We start from the raw sequence: 24,910 nt of genomic DNA on the forward strand, positions 1-24,910 counted from the left end.
TGGGCTCCTAGCACCTACATGGTGGCTCACAACTGGCTGGCTGTCACTCCAGTACCAGAGGCTTGGACAGCTGGCTTCCCTGTGCACATGATGCACAAAGATGCAGCAAAACACTCATGCACATGAAATAAAGTGAAATTTAAAAAGGAACAAAGAGATGATTATAAAAATCATGAAAACTAAGGTAAGGTTTAATTTCTACCAGGTTTGTCTCCACTGCCCCACTCTTGCATGTGTCTCACTGATGTACATAGACTGGCTTTGGACATGTTAACATTTGTTTTACCACACTTCACATCTCTGTAACTATTTTCCATCCACATGTTTCTGAGCTCCAACCTTGCTGGTAAACTCGCTATTCCCAGCTGTGATGAACCCAAGTTGGTGAGTAGGAAATCAGCTCCCTGTTAGTGAACACCACCTAGGTGGCTGGGTTACATGGCCCCTCTGCTTTGTTCATTGAACAGGCTAGGCTAGCTAAAGACTCCAAAAATTCCACACTAATGCCTACAGAAGAAAAGGTAGGTGGGTAAGAGTCTTCATAGAAGCATAGATACTTTTCTACTATTGAGGAAAATGTTCAGGAGATGTAACGATTCAAAAGGTGAGTAATGGGGTAACAAAAGAGAATGAGATTAATGATAGTTTACAGAGCCTAAGGGAGAGCAAGGGCAAAAATTCCACTGTTTATACAGTGATTAGTAGACCAAGTCACTTGTACTCTCTGAACAGTGAGTGATATATCTTGAGATTAAGTTTTATTTATTTACAATACTGGAATTTGAATGCTAGGCAAGTTACCACTAGGCAAAGTAAGAGGATTCAATGGAATACTGTATGTATGTTGCAATGTCTGGCTTTGTAATGCTTCATAACCACTTATTACTGCTAGATATTAGCACTATAGAATATATCCTCTCAAATGTTTGAAATGTGAAGAGAAATTTAGTTCTTTTGGTTTTTGCTAAGTAGCCAAGTTTAGTCTTGAACTCACAATCCTCCTATCCCAGACTCCAGAGTAGTAGGTGTTACAGACATGTACCACTGTCCCCAATTACTTTTTAAATAAGCTTGAAGTGTAGAAATAGCTACAGCATTAAACCCAAAAAGGCTACATATACTACATTTGTAAGCAAAGAGATCTCATTAAGAATAATTAGTCAGAGATAGATGTGTAATCCAGAATTTGAGAAGCTGAAGCAGGAAGAACTTGAGTTCGAGGTCTGGGCTATAAAGTTAGATGCTATTAGAAAGAACAAGGTGCTAGAGCGATAATTCGATGGGTAAGTGTACTTGCTGTACACACATCAGGGCCCAAGTTTGGATCCTGGCATCCTTGTAAGAACTTAGATGTTACGTGAGCCTGTAACCCCAAAACTGTGGGAAAAGAAGAAGAATGCAAGAAAAATGACTGGGGTATTCTGGGTACCAGCATAGCTTTGATTTTAGTGAGACACTCTTTTCTCAGCAGAGTAAGGTGAAGAATGACAGGACACCTGATGTCTTTTTCTGGCCTTTAAATGTGCAGGGTCCACATAGGCATATAGACCACAAATATACAACACACATATAAACATACATGTATGCAGGTAAAAAGTGGGGGAAGGGGAGAAGGCATGAGGAATGAACTGGTGCGTTGATGAGAGTTGTAGCAATATTATCATGTCTACCTCAAAGTTGTTAGGGTTAATGAGGTATAGGAAATGAAGTATAGAATTGGCCTGGATAAACAGTAGCAATTTTTCTCCCTGAGGTTGAGTTTCCTTTCTCAAGTAACAAGTCATTGTGTGTAGCGGCTGCATAATAGTTATTATCTTAAGAAATAGGTTTCTATCCAATTCCACTTCCCTTACAAAGTGACCTTGAGAATATTGTTCAATCTCTCTGATCCTGAATAATCTTATCTGTATAATGCTTTCCAAAAGGCTAGCTGTTAATATTGTTTTGTGATTAATTGCCTACTTGATATATAGCATATTCTTAATTGGGAATCTAAAAATATGGTTTGATATTACTTTTCCTTTTGTTTGTTTTAGGTTTTGAAGATATGAACAGAATGATAGAAATTTATTTATTTATTTATTTTATGTATTTTATATATGTGAGTGTACTGTCGCTCTCATCAGACACACCAGAAGAGGGCATCAGATCCCATTACAGATGGTTGTGAGCCACCATGTGGTTGCTGGGAATTGAACTTAGGACCTCTGAAAGAGCTGCCAGGACTCTTCATCTCTGAGCCATTTATTCTTCCTAACTAAAGAGAATATGAAAGTTCTCTTGGGTGCTAGGATCAGAAAACAGGCCCTAAAAACTGGAGGCGGGGGAGGCAGATTACATAAAGTTTGGAGAAATTTAAAGACTAAATTCAAGATCTTTTAGTAGTGGGGATGTAGCTCAGTTGGCAAAATGTTTGTTTCACATACATGAAGCCCTGGGTTTGATCCTACCACAATAAGTTTGGGGCCAACTCGGAATATATGAGCGGCTGGGAGAGATAGGGGTGGGTAGAGACACAAGGAGAGTGGGTGGGATAGGAGGACACCTAGAAGAGTGGCAAGTACTCTTTCTTCTTCAGTACTTTTTATTATCTTTTTTTGTTTTTAAGGGTAATCTAGGTTGTTTGTATGTTTCCATATTATGACTTTTTAGAAGCTATCTGGTTTGCATCTTAGTTTTTGCTTTGGACTTTAAAAAAATTATTAAATAAGGGCTGGAGTTCCGTGGTTAAGAATACAAATAAACCTTAAAGACTAGGGGTCAATGGTTGATTAGAGGCTGTTAGCAAAAAGAGGTGAAGTTCAAAGCAGTATGAGTAAGCTTGTTTTGTGGATAATAGAAATAGTATCACCAGTGGTCTCACGAATAAGAATATAGCAAATAGATTTATTCAAGGCCAAGTAAAAATATAGAGTCCATATGCTACAGGAGTGCAGCTGGCCCCAGTGAGCCCTAGTTACTGCTTGGGGCTTCCTTTTGCAGGCCCAAGAAAAGGAGGAGTTATTTCCTAGGGATGGCATGCAGGTGGCTTTTCGTTTTGATTCATAGGCTCATGTTATGTCTTTGTTCACTGCACATGTCCTTTGTTACATTGCATCTGGTTTTAATTATATGCATGCCCCATCATGAATAGGCATAGGATAGTCAATAGGTGATTTTCCCTTGCAAGTCCACGCATGGGATGGTTCGCATATAGCATGTACATCCAGGGCCGATTTAGGCTAGATTGTCCCAATGTCCTTAGTTTCTGCTTATGTATGTGGCCATAAAAAGGGAGTTACTAAGGGCTTCTCAGGAACTAAGCTTAATGCAGGTAAAGGTCTCAGGTTGCAAGGTGCATTAATAAGAAAGCTCTGTGCGTGCGTGTGTGTGTGTGTGTGTGTGTGTGCGTGTGTGTAGCCTAAGCTAAGTAGGGTCCTAGTCGTCAGGCTATGTCTATGCTCACCAGCCATAGAAACAGGTATGTGACAGAATGTCTTATTAAACTGTACACTTAAAACTGGTGAATCAGTGCATGAAGCTATATCTCAATAAAGTGATTTTTTTAAAAGTACAAATAAAGCTCTTTTTTTGACTGTTCCCATATGTGTTTCTCCATGCCCTGGAAAGGTTTCCTTCCTCCATAGTTAATTAGGTAACTGCTAATGACCACTGAATTCTATTTTAAATTCCTGTGCTGTGTCCACATGCTTGCATACAAACATATGTACATAATGACAAGCTGTATTATTGCTGGGTTCTCAGAGAGTTCAGGCTATGATGACCTTGTCTTCCTGATCCTTCACTTTTTGTCTCCCAAGAGCTTGGATTACAAATGTGCCCTGTCACAGACGGCAGAAATTTGAATTTTGTTTTAGAGTCAGCCTCATGTACACCAGGCTGGCCTTAAATTCTGCAGTGGAGCATGTCCTTGGACTTCTTTTTTTTTTTTTTTTTTTTTTTTTTTAGATTTATTTATTTATTATATATGAATACACTGTAGCTGTCTTCAGACACACCAGAAGAGGGCATCAGATCTCATTACAGATGGTTGTGAGCCACCATGTGGTTGCTGGGATTTGAACTCAGGACCTCTGGAAGTGCAGTCAGTGCTCTTAACCACTGAGCCATCTCTCCAGCCCTGTCCTTGGACTTCTGATCATCCTGTCGCCACCTCCCAACTTCGGGGATGAAAGAAGCGGAAACTTTTATGACAAGACTTTCATTAACTGAGCAATATCCCTAGAAATCTATTTTTATATCAACTCATTGTATTTACTATTTGTCCTCCACTCCACTAATGCTACTTTGGAAATATTTTTATTAGGATACTGTATATAGTTCTGATTTGTTCTAACTCCCCATAGTATTCTAGAGTGTGGATATACCATAGTTTATATGGCCATCTTCCTGTCATTGTTTGTAGTGTGCCAAGTTCTCTGTTTTCTTGATGCTTTCAGACAAGAGGGGAACTGTGGGGTCTTGACAATAACGTTAAATAGAAGGCCTTTTTTATGAAGAGAAGTCATCACATGTTGAGCCTAACTCTTTCAAACAAACAAACAAACAAACAAACAAAAATACCTTCCCAGGGAAAATACTTAAGAGCCGGTGAACACAAACTAGGAAGGGTGGGATTGTGGGCACTACTAACGGTAAACTTCAGCAATACTGTTGGGGGTCCTATGTGGGAAGTGGTGAAATTCTTAGAGAATTTGCTTTTAAAAAATTATATCTTATTTTGTAGCCAGTAAAACGGTAGTAAATCTTTCATTATTGTTCCGTGAATAATAATAATGAACAGGACAGTCAAGGTTCCTGTCTCAGAGACACAGTCTTTAGTTGACCTCTCAAAGAATTAATACTCTGCTGGGTGTGGTAGTACAAGCTTAGAAACCCGGCCACTCTGGAGGGTGATATAGGAGGATTACAAATTCAAGAGCAGCTTGTTATCTCAAAAGGAAAACTGTCCAACAGTGGTAGAACGCTCTTAGCACGCTTGAAATCCTGGGTTCCATCCTCAGTACTGGAAGCGGATGGAAAACCGGCAGAGCATTCTCATCTTGTGATTAAGTGGGATAACTTGACGTCGTGCCTAGGAGTTTTCCACCTTTACTCTGCCAGCAGGTCTGTTTTTAATTATCTCTGGAGAAGCTGATGTCAGATGCTGGCCCTGTGAAGATCAGCCACGCTTTATTTACTAATACTTTCATTCAACTGCAAAAATCAGAGACCCCTCTACCATTAGAGGGAGATTTTAATGTCTCTACGTTTAAAAAAAAAGCGAATAAAAATAAGTCTATACAAGTAAAGACTTTCCTTTGATGTGCGGGTTGCCTTTGGTTCTCCTTATCCCAGCTTGCTGTGAGCAGCGAGCTACTAAGGATATTTCATATGAAATCCGTCTCAGCGCACGTCCCTACCCAGCCTGGAAAATCTTTATTGTTTAAAACAGGGTCCATCTTCGTTCCTTCATTGTGACAAACACCTTGGTCGCTTGCAAGGTTCGATTACATTTGTGGGAGTGGGAAACCACCGAGGCTCCCGGGACTCAAGAAGTCACCCAAAGGTCAGCAAGAACGTCACTACTCAGCCCACAATGCACATCTCGCTGCCTGGAACCTTGGACTACTACTATTCACCCGGGCGGAAGCCATTCACCTCGAACCCCATTGGACGAGATGCAGCAAGGAATCATGGGAACCCGCCTGTCCTTCCGTACGGATGTGCCAACCGTCCTCCCTAGCTCCACATCCGGTAGGTCGCACATCAGCGTAGTGGACGCAGGCCCTTTGTGCGCAGGCGCTCTGGCACGGGTGGCGTCTGCAACGCAGGGGGGTGGGGCAGCGCTGACGCGATTCTGTCCGCGTTGGAGCGGGCGGGCCGCCGCCTGAGTCTCCGCGGCCGCCGTGTGACGTGGCATAGCCGAACACTTAACGCCGCGCCGGAGCCACCGCACCAGTCGCCGAGCAGGTCCTGGTCCCGCTACGTCGTGTCCCGCGGCTTCGCCGACACTCCAGCCTGCGAGACGGGTCTTCAGCGTTTTCTCTTCCGCCCACTCGGTTGTGAGCCGGAACCGTGAAGGCCCGAGGGCACACCAGACCCCCTTTTGACCGTCAAGTGCCACCACCGCTATGGGCCTCACCATCTCCTCTCTCTTCTCGCGCCTCTTCGGCAAGAAGCAGATGCGCATTTTGATGGGTAAGTGAGGGGCCGGGACCGGAGAAGGCATGTGTCTACGCCGGTGGCCCCGGGCCCAGCCTTCTCCGGCTGGGGTGGGGGAGGGCAGTCAAGAAGCATCCTTCAGGGGGAACAATGGGGGCGAGGGGCGAGGGGCGAGGGATTTGTTTCCCACAGAGGCCGAGCCAGAGAGTTGGGCCAGATTTCCTCGCTCTTGGCTTTGCGTGCTTTTCTCTTCCTGAACTAAATGAGAGCCTGAGGAGATTGAGCTGAGATGTAGGGTTAGTTCACGCTGGCGGAGCCCATTCTAAAGGTGCAGTTCTAAGGGTGCAATCTTCCATCTCACTTTTCTGGCGATGGGCAGCGGTGGAGATTGAAGCTGGCCTATTCCAGCCTTCCTCCTCCCCCTTTCTTGGTCGTGTACGCCCTGTGCACACACCATTGGTATGTGACCCGGGCTAGGAGCCGCCTGGGGCAGGAAGTGACCAGGCCCACTGTGGCGAAGGAGCACTCAAGGTTCGAAAAAAGTCCGGAGTCTTCTGAGCTCATTTTGCTAAACTTTGCCTTGTTCTGGATTCGACTTTCTTGTCTCATAATTATGAAGCCTATTCTGTGAAAATGGAAGTTATCTCATGGCTTGTCTTTCAGTTCTAAAACTAAAACACTAAACCTGTTTGGTTTGCTATCTTTGCTCTTTCAAATTAATTTTATCCATCTGGTCTGGATAATAAAATCAAAAAGTCAGCTTTTAGAAACGAGATCCTTTTTTAACCGGATAGTTCTAAAGCACCTTAATTGAGCTGTTAAAAATAGTTTGTTTAAAAACTGCCTGCCTGTGACAGGTTTTATTGCCCAGCGGAGGCCATTCGCTTGGGCGTTGTAAGCGGTCTCTCCTTGTCAGTCTACCTCACAGCTGAGTTGCAAGGACCTGAATGATGCCTTTTTAAAAGCCCCGAGTACACTGAATATTGACACTTGTTGAGTGTGAGGAGAAAAGGATTATTTTGAGCATCCACTACGATGGAGTGCTTCAGTTTCTGTAATATTGCAGAGTATGGCTGTACAAGTTGGTTATTGTTTGTTTGTTCAGCTTCTTTACAATTCATAAAAACAATGGCTCATGATTCATTCACAAAGCTAAGTGAAAATGTTTTCTTTCATAGTTTTGCAGATACCCTTTATGAAAAGGACAATTATTTCAGGAGGGCAGGCGTGTTATTTAAGCTTTATGTGGTTAGAAATTGGCAGTGTGAAAAAGGCTGAAGTCAAAGGGAGAACTTTGCACTGTGATAAATGGGTTTCTTAGAGATTAGCCAGTACAGGATTGTGTTACTGAAAAATAAAGAATTTATTGTAAATGAATTCTAGCTTTCATTGTCAGAGTCTTGTGATGGCTAAAGGGATGGAGGGAGAAGAGTGGAATGATGCTTTAAGCACTTTATGTGTTGGAAAAACTTTTCTGTCCACTTTCCCAAGTACTGGGATTAAAGGTGTATGCTGTCATGCTTATGATGCCCAGTTAAATGGTCTCTGTTGGGCAATAAAACCTGTCACTGGGAAGCAGTTTTTAAACGTGTTTGTTTTTTTTTTTTTTTAAATAGCTCAGTTAAGGTGCTTTAGAACTATCTGGTTAAAAAAAAATAATTTCTGAAAGTTGACTTTCTAATTTTATTATTATTCAGCCCAGATGGATAAAATTAGTTTGAAAGAGCAAAGACAGTAAACCAACAGGTTTAGTGTTTTTAGGTTTAGAGTTGGAAGTCTGGTCATTCCTACGTTTTTGAGTTTTGGGTTTTTTTTGTCTTTGTGGCTTTTGAGTGACTGACCTTGTCATTAATAGTCACTTTTATGGTATCTTCCCCATTTGAGTATTGGGAATTCTAGTGAATGAATGGTTGATATACACATGTGCTCTTGTGTGTGTGCATGTGTTCACTTTGTGGTGTGGTTTTGAGAATGGAATCAAAGGCCTTGTTCATGTACTCTAGCCTAGCCTTTGCTTTCCTCTCTGTCATTAGTGGGCTCATATTTTCTTTATTAGACTTATATCTGCCTCCTTAAGTCACTGGCTTTTCATACTCTTTTTTTTTTTGTTGGTTCTGTGGATTAGAATCAGGGTCTCTACATAACCATTGAGCTACATCTGTAGTCCTAGATTACTGTTTAGAGAAACAGTTGTGTTTAAAGAAACAATAATAGGGCTGAAGAGATGACTCAAAGATGAAGAGCCCTGGCGGCTCTTTCAGAGGTCCTGAGTTCAAACCCAGCAACCACATGGCGGTCATAACCATCTATAATGAGATCTGGAGCCCTCTTCTGGCATGTAGGCATACATGCAAGCAGAACACTGTGTACATAATAAATCTTTTAAGAAAGAGAGAAAGACAGTTAGCCAGCGTGATTTGCCCAACTACTGTGGAAATGAAAACTTAATTTATGTACTAGCTGATCTCCCAAGATTAATTTGAGATGTTGGAAGATATGACAGATAGTTAACCATAGTTAAAAATAAGCCTAGCCAGGGGCAGCATGATAGTGTGTGTCAGTAATCCACTACCAAGGAGGCTGAAACAAGAGGACACTATGTTTCAAACACTAACAAATAAATAGCCAATACAATATATTGAATTTAACATCTTTAGACGATTGATCAATAGAAATGATGTCCTAGGTATTTTATATGGAAAGTTTACTCGTTTGAATAATGCTAAATTTAAGCTCAAGGACTTTTAAGCTTTCATCTTAGATTACTCAGGTAGCCAGAGTTAGAAAGCAGTAGCTCTGAATTGTAAGGTAGGTCTACATATCCTAGAGGTCTATGAAAAGGTGTACTTTTGGCAGATAAATAATTTTTTTTCTGAAATTACTAACATATTTGTAGAGGAGTTGCTAATTTTAACCTATTTTCTTTGACCTTGGTGAGATTGCTTCTGGGGTTGAAGTGTCTCTACTTACTGAGTCATCTAGTAAGTTCTTGAGGACAGGCTCTCATGTACCCCAGGCTGGCCTACTTCTATGTAGCTAAGAATGACCTTCAACTTCTGTTATACCTCCTGAGTACTGGGGAGGAGCCTCTATTTGCTCATTTAAAAAAAATACTAATAAGTAATAAAAATTACTAATAAGCAAGACTTTAAGCTAGAGTGCTGGATATTTGTTCCATTTTATAAATCCTTTTATTAGGTAACTATGGGTTCTGTTTTTTAAGTCCTTTTTATGAAATTTAGACATGAAAAAAGTGATCATAACTTGTAATTCAACCATTTCACTATTATTACATACTTTATACGGGAATGGAACTCCAGTCCTCTCGAAGAAAAGCAAATGCTTACCAATGAGCCATCACTTTAGTACCTACTTGTCACATTTATTCTCCACATTTTAAAAGGTTTTATTCCTCTAAAATTGTTTTGTGTTCTCTTTTTACTTAATATATTACAAGCCCTTTTCTTATGCCATTATTTACAAACATAATTGCTAGCTTTTAATTTGTTTCTAATTAATTCATTTAAAAAGAAAATACCTTTCAATTATGTTTGGTAGAAGCAAAATCCAAACATTAATTTTAGCAAAACCTAAATTTATTTTTCTGTATCTGTTTGGTTCAGTTTCTGTGTAGATGGTCAAATCCCTGAAGAATTAAATAAAATATTAAGATATAGTAGTCTTAACATCTTAAAGATAAGATCACAGTATATAAGTACTATTTAAGAGCTCTTGACATCAGGGTTAGCTTTCTTATGTTGGTGGGTGTTTTATGAGACAAGGTCTCATATAGCCTAGGCTGGGTTTGAATTCCTGAATACCTTCAAGATGTCCCAGCAGATAAGGCATTTGCTGGCAAGCCTAACTACTGGCATTTGTCCCTAGAGCAGAGTGGTAGAAGGGAGCAGTGACTCGTTCGAGCTGTCTTCTGACCTCCGCACCACTGTGCATGCATGCACACATACACATAGAAACCCACACACAAATAATTAATTCAACTGTGATGTTAAAAATGTGCCACTCCTAAAGAATCATTATTATGTTTACAAAGTTGTGTAACAGTTGCCACTATCAAATTCTGAGTATTTTCATAATCAACCAAAGTGAAATCTCATGACTTTTATCAGTCATTCCCATTTCCCTCTGACCGTCCATGGCAACCACTAATATACTCTATGTGGTTTTTCTGTTCTGGATATTTTAGCTAAAGGATTGAATAATATATGGCTGTTTTACTTCTGGTGTTTTCACTTGGTATGGTTTTTCTTCAAAGTTTGTGTAACATGTATTAGTATTCTGTGATGTTTTGTGGCCAAATGGTAATTTCATTATATAGAAAACCATAGTTTGTTTATGCATTTATCAGTTGATGGAAATTGGCTATTCATAGTTATTTTTGGTTCTCATGAATAATGTCATCGTGCACATTTGTGAACAGCTCTGTGTTCACCTGCCTCTGACTACCAAGTGTTGGGATTAAAGGTATGATACCCCATCTGGCCCCAAAGTGAATTTTGGTGTTAATAAAATTTGACCACAATCACCCAAAAGAGGTCTTACAAGAATTCTTCATAGAAGAATTGAAAAATCCGATTTTTTTTTGTTCCTTTTTTCCCTTTCTTTTTGCAGAAGTTACCATTAAGCTACTACTCTCAGATTTGCTCATCTTACTGATTTTGTTCCATACTTGAAAAACAAACATTTTGTTAACAGTTAAATAACCTTTCTAGGGTCTGTAAGTAAGGATAAACTAGTCACTCTGACCTACATCTATATATATATGTGTGTGTAAGTGTATGTGTATATGTATATATATATATGTGTGTGTGTGTGTGTGTGTGTGTGTGATAGTACATTGGAAGGAAGAAAACTGGTACCAGTATCAGCAAATGGGAGTCAAGGTTCAATTAGAGAGCATAAGAATAAGAAAATGAGTTGCTGTTTGGTTCCCGTCCTTCTCTTCTCCCGCACTTGCAAAGTTAGATTCTTAAGTACTGGTGGGAGTACAAACCATGTTCTTGTTGTCAAGCCCTAAGGGCCTTTTCTGTTTCTATCAAGAGGAGTGGTGACTTTCTTCTTCCTTTTAAACAGCATCTCTAGAGAGATGCTACTGTTTGTAGGATACAGAGTAGAAAGGGTTGTTTTATAGGTTGAAGTCCCAATTCCTGTAACTTTTCATTTCTCTTGGACCAACTGAAAAAAGTCACCCTAAAATGCCTGGGAATATACACTGGGTGAGTGAGGATAAACCCTGCTAGCATTGTTCTCACGTGTTAAGTTGTGGTTTGATTTAAGCATTAAGTAGGTGGTCTTGCCTAAACTAGTGCTCAGTGGATTTAGCTATGAATTTTTTAAATTCTGGGATAAAATAAATGGATGCAGCCAAATGAGATGTTCATTAAAAAAAAAAAAAAAAAAGTAGGGCCAGGACTGGGAGCACAGGCCTTTAATCCTGGCGCTCAGGAGGCAAAGGCAAGCCTCTGTCTCTTAATTTGAGAACAGCCAGTGCTACACAGAAACCTTGTCTCATAAAACAAAACAAAAATAAATTCAATTAAGTTATTAGTTATTGATCTTTTATTTATGAGAACTTTAGTATACAGAAGATGTAGGTTTTGAGAGTTATACTTAAAAACATTTAATTTGGGCTGGAGAGATGGCTCAGCGGTTAAGAGCACTGCTTGCTTTTCCAGAGGTCCTGAGTTCAATTCCCAGCAACCACATGGTGGCTCACAACCATCTGTAATGGGATCCGATGACCTCTTCTGGTGTGGCTGAAGACAGCGACAGTGGACTTACATACATAAAATAAATAAATCTTAAAAAAAAAAACCATTTAACTTGTTTGTCACTACTACTATAATAAAGGTTTATAGAACACCTTCTGCTGTATCCCATAAGCAAGCATATCCCCCCACCCTAATTAACTGTGTCTCATGGATTAAGAACAGAGACATTATTTAGCACATGCCTGTAATTTTAGCACCTCAGAGGCAGTGGCAGAAGGATCAGGAGGATGTCCCAGCCAGCTTTGATACAATATGAGTTTGAGGTCAGGCTGGGCTACATGAGACCCTGGTTCAGACAACAAAATTAAGAATTAGAGAATAATATGATAGGTCCATTTCTCTCTCTCTCTCTCTCTCTCTCTCTCTCTCTCTCTCTCTCTCTAAGATTAATTTATTTACTTTGTGCATATGAGTACACTGTAGCTGTCTTCAGACACACCAGAAGAAGGCATCAGATCCCATTACAGATGGTTGTGAGCCACCATGTGGTTGCTGGGAATTGAACTCAGGACCTCTGAAAGAGTAGTCAGTGTTCTTAACCACTGAGCCATCTCTCCAACCTGATAGGACCATTTTCATAACACAAATCAAGGCTTTGAATCTTATTTATGCATATTTGATGTTGATTTAGGTAGTGGCAAAGTTAGTCTTATCATCAGGAAACTAGGACATAGTTATATATGTTATCCCTTAACATTAAGAACTTTTTAGCCGGGCGGTGGTGGCGCATGCCTTTAATCCCAGCACTTGGGAGGCAGAGGCAGGCGGATTTCTGAGTTCGAGGCCAGCCTGGTCTCCAGAGTGAGTTCCAGGACAGCCAGGGGTATACAGAGAAACCCTGTCTCGAAAAAACAAAACAAAACAAAAAAAAAAGAACTTTTTAAAAGAAAGATTTCATACTTAATATTTAACTATGTGTGTATGTTTGTCTGTATGTTGGTTGTACACATTTGTATAGTACCTGTGCAGGCCAGAAGAAGACATTAGATTTCTTAGAGCTGCACTTACAGGCACTTGTGAGCCCTCTGATAGTAGGTGCCAGGAACTGAACTAGTACTTGCTCTTAACTAAGTTTTCTCTCCAGCATGAAGAACATTTATTCAAAATACACTGTGTAAATACTAAACAAAGGATTAATTTTTTTGTTTGGAGATGTAGCATAGTTGGTGTTCTATGTTGGCTTCTTCCATTCCTAAGAGGCACATCTTGCCTTTAATCTTAGCACTAGTATTCAGGGATATAGAGGTAGGAGTATCAAGAGTAAAAGGGCATCCTCAGCCACCTAATGAGTTCGAGGCCCCTCTGGGATACATAAAAGATTCTTTCTTCAAAGGCACTCAGCCAGTTGGTGGCACAGTGTCCGGAGGTCCGAACTCAAGTCTGCCAGACTTGACTCATTTTCTCTATCTATAGTAGTGGTTCTTAACCTTTCTAATGCTGAGACCCCTTAATACAGTTTTTCATGTTGTGGTAACCCGCAATCATAAAATTATTTTCATTGTTACTTCATAGCTGTAATTTTGCTAATGTTATGGATTGTAATATAAACATCTGTTACACAGATGGTCTTAGGCAACCCCTATGAAAGGGTTGTTCGACTCCCCAAAGGTGTTGCAACACAGATAGAAAACCATTGGTCTATAGGTCTAAAGAGAAAAATGGAAAGGGTTGCAGGACATGGTGATTTGGAGGGGCGGGGCAGAAGTGAGAAAAATTACATTTAACGCACTTAATGTATCAAGCAGTTAACTTTTACTTTGAAACTAAATTATTGTTGAATTGTTCCCTTTTTATGTATGGTCAGATTTTGAATCTATGGTGTTTTCTTCTAGTTGGATTGGATGCTGCTGGCAAGACGACAATTCTGTATAAACTGAAATTAGGGGAGATAGTCACCACCATTCCTACCATTGGTAAGAAAATTTATACAGTGAGAAGTTAAATTTTGTTTTTGTTAATCTTAGAGATGATATTGGTAAGACTTAGCAAGCTAATCTAAGAGAATTCCACATTAAAGGGGTTTGTTTTTGTGGTACGTTATTATGCACAGTGGTCATTTTGTGTTTTTCTTACAGGTTTTAATGTGGAAACAGTAGAATATAAGAACATTTGTTTCACAGTATGGGATGTTGGTGGTCAAGATAAAATTAGGCCTCTCTGGAGGCATTACTTCCAGAATACCCAGGTGAGAATTGCCATATATTTGTAACTTTAATTTACAGATTTTATACTGAGTGTTTACTCAGGTAAATTATACTGAGTGTTTACTCAGGGTTTACAGTCTTCTCTTCACCAGTCTCATTCTTTAGTATACTCTGACTCATGCCTTTGAAAGTTCAGTTATGTAGTGAGGAAGAACTAAATATAGCTACTCCATTGAGATTTTGAATGGGTGTGAATGAGTTCTCAAGAATGAATAAAGGTGGTGGCACAAACCTTTATTCCAGCCCTTGGGAGGCAGAGGCAGAAGCAGGTAGATCTCTGAGTTTGAGGACAGCCAGGGCCACACAGAGAAACCCTGTCTTGACCCCGCCCCGGCGGGAGCCCCCCAGAAAAAAAAAAAAAACCAAAAGAATGAACTATTTTATCAGTAGTTCTTTTTAGTTTAACCTTACTTTTGAGATTAAGGTATGTATTACAGTGGCTTTAATAAGACATTGGTAGAACTTGATTTAGCAGTCTGCTCTGTTAACTTGTAAGGCTGGTTTTTTTTATATTATATAGAATATATTGGCATGAAAAAGATCTTACTGATTGTGTAGATTAGAAGTGGTCAGATTTGACTCCATTTTGGACTACTGGGGGAGTTTTGAAAAATCTCCAAAGTCCAGTCATAGGTCAGAACCCTGGGCATGTAAGCCAAGCAGTCTTGGTGTTCTAGCACTTAACTGTGCATACCAGTCACCTGGATGTTGGATTAAAATTCAGATTGATTCAGTGGGAGAAGCTTCTTAGATTTTGTACTTCTAGCAAGTTCTCTTGTGGCATTGATTTTGCTAGTTTGAGTTATTAAAGCGCCAGCTCTGTTGTCATTACTGAACTGTGGGGAGGCTTCCTTGGTGATTAACAGTATTCTTAGTGTCTGCATATTAAATGCTAGTAGCCACTCACCTTCCCAGTCAAAGTTGTGACAACTACAAATGCTTGCACACTTGCCAAAAAAACTTCTCAAGGACAAAATTATTTCCTGGTGAGAACAACTATTCTAGTTCTCCTGTTCTTGTGATTTTGTGTTTTCTTTCTCCCTGAATGTAGATATTGCAGACATGCACCATTGTGCTGGAGTTTGTAAATGTGAGGAAACTGAAACTTAGAATTGCTTCAAGATTGAGGAGTTATAGCTGGGCTGCAATGGCATGGACCTGTAATTGTAGCACTTGGTAAGAAGGGGCTGAATGTAAGCTTGAGTCCAGCCTATTCTACAGAGTATGTTCCAGGTCAGCTAAGGCACATAGGAGAGTCTATCTTAAAAAGAAAAGATCAAGGAGTTCTTTTTTGTTGTTAACTTGGTCTCCATTGCTGTATCTCTTCTACTGTATGAGGGTTACACATCAGGTTTTGTTTACTACCAGAGTGGAGAATTTTTTTGAAGTAGTATATTAAACACTTGAGGTATTTAAGGTTTGCAGTGCTGTGCTTATTCTCCATTAGGGTGCATTGTTACCTAGTAGTAGTGAACACACTTGTTGAGTGGCTGCAACAATCCTGGCTTAAGTACTATATCTTATTAAAGTAAGTGTATGAATATCAAATATGTGGCATAATTTATTACTGAAAAACAAGAATATGTTCATTCACATGGCTTTGGATGAAAACAGATTTTGCAAAGATAAAGACTTTAAATAACTTGATTAGAAATAGAAACTAGCACAGTAAATTCATGTATAACTAGTGCAGCATCAGTTATTAAATGTGATCAGTATGTTTAACCAATACTCATTTGTAACATGTTAGGACCGTCAACTGTTTTAAGATAAGTTGTAGGTATTTATTTTAAGGAGTATATTTTTGAAACAAAATTAGGCATTGTTAGTATTAAATTCCACCTCCACAGTCACTTGGCAACAGCCAGGTATGCTCCTCCCCACAGTTACCTGGCAACAGGCAGGTAGCCCTCTTGCCCTCTCTTGGTCCCTTGACCCTGCGCCTGCAGGTTTGCTGTCCCCTCTCCCCTCCCCCCTCCCCTTACCCCTCTCTCCACCTGATCATGGCCAGCCTCTACTCCTCTACCTCTGCTCTCCCTCGCTCTCTTTCCTCTTCCCTATCTCCTGAATAAACTCTCCCTCGTGGAACCATTTGGTCTCCTGTGATCTGTCCAAGCTGCGCATGAAAATCTTACAGGCATGATGTAAATCTTGCTGATTTTTAAACTTTAAAACAATAGTATTATTCCTGTATTTGTTTATAATGCTTTGTAAGACATGTGAATCATGAATTTGAAATTAGATTTATCCCTTGACAGAACATTCTTCATCCTAGGGAGCTCTTGCCTGGTAGCGAAAGCCTTATGTGGCCTGGTGTTATTACAGCTAAGCTGTTTTAGCTGGCATTTTTTGCATTCCTGATTAGTTATTCCAACTCTTAACATTTAAACACAGCTAATTGTTTATTGTGGTAAATTTCTCTCCCCTCATTAAATAATTCCAGTTCTTTTTATTCTCTAAATTTATTTGCATTTTAAAAAAGATTCATTTTTATTTTGTGTGTATGTGATTTTATTTTATTGCCTACATGTCTGGTGCCTGCAGAGCCAGAAAATAGTATTGGACATCCTGGAACTGGAATTACGGATGGTTGTGAACTGTTGTGTGGGTGCAAGGAGCTGATCCTAGGTCCTTTACTAGTAATCTTAAACCCTGAACCAACTCTGCCACCCCCAGTTTGTTTGGTTTCTTAAGTAACTTTTTCTTAGAACAGATGGATTTACTTTTAGAAGCCTGGCTTTTCCATGCTGTTGTTCCTAGGCTGCTATAAGAAAGAACTAACTTAGAATTTATTCTTAAAATCTTCCTTGTACTAATATTACTTGGAATTGATGACATTTTTTTACATTTAAAAAAATGAGAATGTAATGTTAGAAAATGAGATGGGGACTGGAAAGATGGCTCAGCAGTTAAGAGTGCTAGTTGTTCTCTCAAAAGGCTTAGGTTTGGTTTCCAGCACCCAAATGATGTTGTACAACTATCTGTAACTCCAGTTTCAGGGGGATCTGATGCCCTCTTCTGACACCTGCCTGCAGGTTCCTGCATGCGTACATACATACCACTCAGGCACACACACATACCCATTAAAAAAAAAAACTAAAATTAATTAACTAAAAAAATTCTGTAGGGGTTAGAGTTGTAGAAAGAATATTTAACCAAACATTTAAGTATAATATGCCCTACAATCCTGCTTATAGCCTGATCTTTGTTTTTGTTTGCTTGCTTTGTTTTTTTAAATATTGTATGTGTGTGTACTCTATTGCATGTATAACCTGCATGCCAGCAGAGGACATCAGATCCCAGTATAGATGGTTGTGAGCCACCATGTGGTTGCTGTAAATTGAACTCAGGTCCTCTAGAAGAGCAAGCAGAGCTCTTAACTGCTGAGCCATCTCTAGCCCCCTATAGCCTGATCTTATGGAGACATTTTTTTCTACTGATGTTCCCTCCTGTCAGATTGCATCAACTGACATAAATTAACCTGAACAGAAACTTTTTTCAATTTAAAGTCACTATTCTCCGCTCCCCAACCCCCGTGTGTGTGCGTGTGTGTGTGTGTGTGTGTGTGTGTATGTGTGTATGTGTGTATGTGTTTGTGTGTGTGTGTCTCAGGGAAGTACCACTGAGACACAACCTGCATTGTTGGGAGGAATCTTGTTCCTCTCACCATGTGAGTTCTGGGGATCAAACTCAGGTCATCATGTACCTTTACCTGCTGAGCTGTCTTGTTAGCCCCATGTTAGAGACTTTTAAAAACTCTATTTATAAACCCTCTCTCTTAGTTAGGGTTACTACTGCTGTGGTAAAACACTTCAATCAAAGCAACTCAGAACCACCAGCCCAGGGACAGCACTACCTACCATGGGCTGGGTCCTTCTGTGTCAGTAACTAATGAAGAAAGTGCCCTATAGCTGGATCTCATGGTGGGTGGCCTTTTCTCACTTGAGGGTTCTTCCTCTCTGGTGACTTGAGGTAAAACTGGCCAGGACACAAGAACATATTTTCTACCCCATGTCTAACTCTCCATACTGTTTTGCTGGGTATTTTGTATTTTGTGTGACTGTTTTAATTTATTGGAAAAAAATTCTCTCTAGGGTCTCATTTTTGTGGTAGATAGCAATGATCGTGAAAGAATTCAGGAAGGAGCAGCTGTGCTGCAGAAAATGGTAAGTATAGACTTTAAGTTGATCGTTTTCAAGGTGTGTAGTTTTGAGTATTATCAGTGGCTATGCATTTTAGAGGTACAAATAAACTTGGGAAACTATATTGTTTCCAGGTTCTTAAGAATTCACAGGAACGCCTTCTGTGCCCCTGGTTCCTGTATAACAGTCACTTATTTTAGATTTCATGTAAGCATAGTAATCACTTTAGAGTCTTTCACATAGCATGTTATAGCCACATTATATAATGGATCATAGCTACTTTTATCTGTTCTTGGTACACTTCTTGCAATGGAAAAGATAGGTATCCAAAAAAGAATCATACCTAAATAAGCTTGCTATTTAAGTACCATATGATCGTGGAATACATATTTTGATGCTTATTTTTGTCCTTACCAGTTCTGAACCTGAGTGGGTAATCATGAGGGCTGAATGGTAATAAATATGGAATGGAGGATGATTGGCTTTAAACAGATGTGCTGCAGGAATGGCAGCACAGGCCTGTGATTCTAAGCACTTGGCAAGTGGAAACAGCAAAATCTCAATTTTGAAACTAGTCTAAGAGAAGAACAATAACAAGTGCAAAAAATGTTTCTTTTCTTAAAGTAAATCATTATTTGCTCAAACTGAAGGATATGAGATAAGAGTGCTTAAAATTTACATAGAGAAAATTAATTGGTGTTCAACAGCTTGTTTAATGTTAAATAAAATGTATATTTAGGAAGACTTGTGCATGCATAGTTAGTGTAATTTCCAATGGGTAACTGCTAATGGTTTAGCCTTTATCTACAGCTTCTGGAAGATGAGTTGCAGGACGCAGTGCTGCTGCTTTTTGCAAACAAACAGGATTTGCCAAACGCGATGGCCATCAGTGAAATGACGGATAAGTTAGGTCTTCAGTCTCTCCGGAACAGAACAGTAAGTATTGGTAGGGGACACTAAGCTCTGGTGAAGTCAGGGTAATTAGGCTAGTACTCAGCTGTCTATTAGTATTGTTATTGTTGTTGTTGTTTGGAGGTAGGGTCCCACTTGTAGTTCTGGCTGGCTTGGAACTTACTATGTAGACCATGCTGGCCTCAAACTCAAAAGAGATCTGGTCACCTCTGCATATGCCACAGTGTTGGCCCAGTTTAAATGTGTAATAATTATTTCCTTTGGACATACAGGACATTTGTAAAAATATGGTAATGTAATTTATAGGGCTTTTAAAAAAACTGTAAATATACTGCCTTGAATTTTGCTTTTTAAAAATATTGGTTTTCTATTTTTTTAAATTTTATTTTTATTTAACTTTATCTTCTGTATTGATGTATTAACAGTGTTGAATTGAATATGTAGAGGTTACAGACATTCTTAAATTTGTATCATTAAAGTAGCTCTCCAGCTATTTATTTTTACTGTTCTCTATGGTGTTAGGATGTGTACCCAAAGTGTTTCTTGCACCGTTAGAGTAATCACTCTACCCCTGAATAGCATCTCCAGCTTAGCAAAAATCTTATTCTTGGCTTGCTTTTTTTAGGTGGTGCTCATTAAATATAATCAGTGCTGGCCTTAAACTTAGGGACATTCTCCTGTCTCCTGCTTTTCTTTCCTCAGTACAAGCATTGCAGGCATGCAACCATTCCAAGCCCTACATGTTGGGTTGTTTATAAAAGGCCCAGGATATACCAACTGTAATTTAGATCATATTGTTTAATACTCTCTGCTAATTAACTTTTAAAACCTTATGGAGAAACCTCTACTGACACATATTTTAAAGCTATTTTGAATACAAAATTACAAGAAGTACTGTGCTTGTTATCAAATAGCTTAACATTTTACATCAGTGATTGATGTGTTGGTAATATCCCCATTCTATAAATTATATCACAAACATGAGACCTTGTTTTAAAAAAAAAAGATGCTGTCAAAAACTTGAGTGTCCTGTCCTTTAAGAAAGCTTTGCATTAATTTGCCAACATGATAGATACTGTTTGTTTATTGTGTAGCATGTTGCAGTGTCTCACCTGGATTAAAAAAAATACACAGTAAGAGACAGAAATTTTTCTTGCTGTGGAGATAAGACTTTGTCTTCCCCTCCTGAGTTAATAGGGTATTTGGTCTTCAGATAATTGGCAGTATAGTAAACCTACAGTGGCCTTGTGTGGGACTGCATAAGGGTATCCTGGGTCATGGTTGAGCAGGTGCCTAGAACCCCGAGACTCTGCGTGAGTACCAGCAGGAGTTCGGTGCCCCCCAGAATCCAAGGTCCTGAAAAGCAGTCATGTCTTCATAGAATTACATTGTTCAGTCACATAGGCCAGACTATAGGCCTCAGGCCCTAGGGATTTACATACTAATGAAGGCCAGAGGGCAGAGCAAATTAAGCATGCCTTCTCCAGATCCTCCCCCAATCCTCCCCCTTTCTCCCTCCCTATATAATTTGGGACTGCCCTGAGTTCTGGGGGGTACGCCTAGATCCATCCACCATCCACCATGACTATAAACCTTTCTGAAACCAAGAACTTCCTCGTGTCATTGAGGCCTGCCAGCGCCAAGGCTTCCAGGCCACTGGAACCATAGGATTCCTCCTGAATGTGGGACCCGCCGCAGCATGGAAGCCCCTCTGGGGCCCCACCGCTGTGGCAGCCTCTAAATTTTCCCCACAGCCTTGCACATGAAAATAAGATTTTTATTCTAAGGTGAAAGAAGACTCTTAAAAATAAATAATTATCCATTAACTGTGAATTATTTTCTAGGTGTTTCGAGTTTTGTGAGTTTTTTTTTTTTGGTTTTGTTTTTTTTTGAGACAGCGTCTCCTTTTTTTTTAATATTTAGATTTTGTTGTATTTATACAAGCAAGTAAAATTTTTTACTATTTAAAATGTGGGATTTTTTTGGAATATGTGATAACAAAGATGCTAAAATTGTCTTCAAAAAAATAAAATATTTGAAAAGTAAAAGTTCTTAGAATATCAACAAACATCTTTCAGAAATTTACCCCTTTTCCCCTGGGACTGTGGCATAATGGCAGAGGACTTGCCTAGCACACGGGAGGCCATGAGTATGATCTCTACCACTACAAAAATCAAAGTTTAAAAAATGTGCTCCTGTGTCTACTTAGTTTATAGTGAGGATCTGAGGGATTATGTAAGTAGTTTGAGATTTTCCCATTCCTCAGATTATGTGGGTAAAGGTAACTGACATATTCACTGAAGAATAGATGTAGTTTTAAATGGGTAGAGTGGGAAACAAGAGGTGGAGAACATACCTGAAGGATAGTGCCTAGTGACCTTTATTTATAGTTAGCTAGGTCATTAAATTCATGTTTGTGGGATGTAAGTATTTATTTCCTTATGTTTAATACTGTGACTTTATAGTTTTTGGATACTTGTAACTACTTAGTAGTGCCCTTACGTATTTATGGGGAAGGACTTAATATTTTTTGTTTAAAAATGGCAGTATGTATTGTCTTGTTAATCAAGTATTTTCTTGTTCTTTTTTTCACAGTGGTATGTCCAAGCCACTTGTGCTACACAAGGAACTGGTCTGTATGAGGGACTGGACTGGCTGTCAAATGAACTTTCAAAACGTTAAATGAAACTGGATATCTAACCAAGGACATGTTTGATAGAATTGGTCTAGGCTTGTTACAACAAAATTAGTTTGCATCTTGGTTATTAAAGGATATCTGAGACAGGTTTGGGCAGAAATTACAGCATTTAAAACTTATTTTGTTGCCAATTATTGTTTACCAAGAACAATGTTGCTATTTAGCAATATGCTTGGGTTTAAGAGAAATTCTCCTTGGGAAAGAAAAGTATCCATTATTATACTTCCTTGAACCTAAATGCCTGGATATATAGCTATTGTGACACCTTTAAACAAATCTGTTTTGAGTGTGTCTTGAGCCCACACCAATAATGTTTTAAAGTTATTCCCTTGATACTTTACTGATACCTTTATCATTCCTTGGGCAGTCTGCTGATTTAAAAATGTAGCATTCCATTTGTATTTATTTCTACCCCTTGCCAAAAAAGATTTTTCTAATAATGCTTGTACTGGCCAGGGATGTGCTCCAAAACACTATTCAGTTTTCTTGTACTGAGGATTCCCCCCACCACCCTCAGATTATTGACTCCTGGCTTCTGTCAGCCAACCTTTGGTGTGGTTTGGACTTGATAGCTAATTCTGTGCTGGTTGCAAAGAGTTCATATTGAGATTACTTTTAATACTCAGCAGATTGTCTTCCTTTATATTGTTATCTTTTTTATGTTGCATGTTGCTTTTGGAATCAGCCTGACTCTTTGCCCAGTATATGATAGTTCTGCTGGTATTTTACTGTTTATTGATGAACATATCTTCATTAAGAATTTTTTGAAAACTCATCAAATTCAATGAATAAGTTTTCTTCATAACCCATTTGGAATTATTCCTAATAAAATGATTTTAAAAAACATGATTGTGTGTTCTTTTGAGCCTTTGCAATATTTGAAATTGATTTCCTTACGTAACAAAGTGGATTTTCATATTTTACATGGTACGTCCAAATCCCAGTGAATTTACTTATGGTTTAAGTTGCCAGTAAACTTAACCATGGGTTATCATATGCATTAAAATAAGGTGCAATATGAAGAATTTTATTTTTCTAGTAGAATACTATTTGAAGCTATGAAGTTCAAAGGTCAGATCAAGAAGAGGAACAAGTTGTTATAACAAAGCAGGAGTATGAAGGGTTGGTGATGAAGCTCAGTCAGTAGATGCTTGCCTTGTATACTTTGAGTTTGATCCCAGTATCATGTGCCACACAGGTGGCAGGACTATCAGAAATCATCATCATCCACTTAGTGAGTTTGAGGCTAGCATAAGACCTTTCTCAAAGAAAATAATACAAGTGGGTATGCATACATTTGACAACTAACATTAGGTGGAATGCATAGCTAAGTGATGCTGCTCTAGAGAACAGTCCACAAGGACTGTGGGATTCAGCATTTCAAAATGTCAGCACAAGATGTGTACGACTTATTTTGTTACGGTGGCAACAGTGATACATACTATAACTGCACTAGTTAGAGTGGGTTTTGTCTATATTGTCTCATGTATTATAAACTGATTTTTTTATGATTTGTAATAGCTCTTACAGATGTAGATAAACTAGTGGATCAAAAAATGTATTTCTTTTTTTTGTGTTCTTGAGAGGGTTTCTCTGTGTAACAGTCCTAGCTGTCCTGGAACTTGCTTTGTAGACCAGGCTGGTCTTGAACTTAAAGAGATCCACCTGCCTTTGCTTCCCAAGTGCTGGGATTGAAAGTATGAACCACTACACCCAGCTTTAAAATTTTATTTTTGAAGTCAATTACATGCTTGTAAAATGTGTTTTTATATTGTTCATAAAATAAAAACCACTGAATTTAGCAAAGTAAACTGAAGCAGTTTCTGAGTTATCTCAAATAGGTTATTGGGATAAAAGTATGTTTAGTCTGCTTCATTTTACATGATTGAAATGTCCTTAGCACTTCTTTCCAAGTAAGAGAGGTCTTTCCTTTTAGAGAAAACTAAAATATGGTACAATGTGTGTTTTTTATGGGGTATAAAGTAGAAAATATGGAACTTCCATAAGTTAAGTGGTTGGAAATGTAAGTTAGCAGCACTACAGTAACTTTAAAAACTAAGCTAGAGGGATGGCTCAGTGGTTAAGCACTGGCTGCTCTTCCAGATTGCCAGCACCCAGATGGGGCCTCACAACTATCTGTAACTCCAGCTCCAGGGGTTCCAAGGCTCTCTTCTGGCCTCTGTGGGCACTGTACATGTGGTAAACAGACACACATGAAGACAAAACACAAAATGAAAAGAATTTAAATATTTGCCAGGCAGTGGTGGCAAATCTCTTTAATGCCAGCATTTTAGTTACATTTAGGCAAATATTAATGAATAACAAGGTTATTTCTATAGTCCATGTAACATGTTTAAGTGGCTAAATTAACAAACAACTCAGTAAACAGCAATACCAGGATTCAGTCAAATAAAGCAGCTGAGTTGATGCCTTTTAGATCATTGTTTACAATAGAAGAAACTAGGTTCCCTTCCAACTTGTACTCTCTGCAAAGGAGGGGTATGCATTTGGTTTCACTGGCACTTAAGGACTAGCTCTTACAAACTGTTCTGCCTTTAGTTAACGGTGCGTTTTGTTTGTTTTTTGTTTTTTTTTTTGTCCAAATGTAGTGCCATTCAATAGGTATGTATGGTATTCTGTCTACATGTTCACATTCCACAATTTCAGTCCTTGTGTTCCATCGTGTTTTTCAAAACAGAGTAACAGGTCTGGTCATCCTGGAATTCAGACCAGGCTGGCCTTGAACTCAAGGGATCCACCTGCCTCTGCCTCCAAGAGACCAAAGTCGTGCACCACCACACCCAGCTTCCAGTGAGTTAAAAACGAATAATAAAAAACAGTATTACACAGCAAAGTGGTGGTGCACATCCTTAATCCCTGCACTTAGGAGGCAAATCTCTAGAGTTTGAGGCTAACCTGGTCTACAAAGTGAGTTCCAGGATAGCTGGGGCTACATAGAAAAACCTCAGGAAATACACACACACACACACACACACACACACACACACACACACACACACA

At 39.1% G+C, this 24,910-nt stretch overlaps 1 protein-coding gene across 1 annotated transcript; it reads left to right on the forward strand.

Moving 5' to 3' along the window:
• Nucleotides 1-5,830: 5,830 nt before the first annotated feature.
• Arf4 (ADP ribosylation factor 4) lies at nt 5,831-22,735 on the forward strand. The gene is made up of 6 exons (XM_028754103.1): nt 5,831-6,180; nt 13,766-13,846; nt 14,009-14,118; nt 18,232-18,303; nt 19,090-19,215; nt 21,787-22,735. Exons 1-6 carry the CDS (start codon nt 6,114-6,116, stop codon nt 21,871-21,873), a joined length of 543 nt encoding a protein of 180 aa, XP_028609936.1. The 5' UTR covers nt 5,831-6,113; the 3' UTR covers nt 21,874-22,735.
• Nucleotides 22,736-24,910: the final 2,175 nt, after the last annotated feature.

Source organism: Grammomys surdaster, unplaced genomic scaffold (assembly GCF_004785775.1).
Source record: "Grammomys surdaster isolate TR1022 unplaced genomic scaffold, NIH_TR_1.0 125979, whole genome shotgun sequence".
NCBI classification, from domain to species: Eukaryota; Metazoa; Chordata; class Mammalia; order Rodentia; family Muridae; genus Grammomys; species Grammomys surdaster.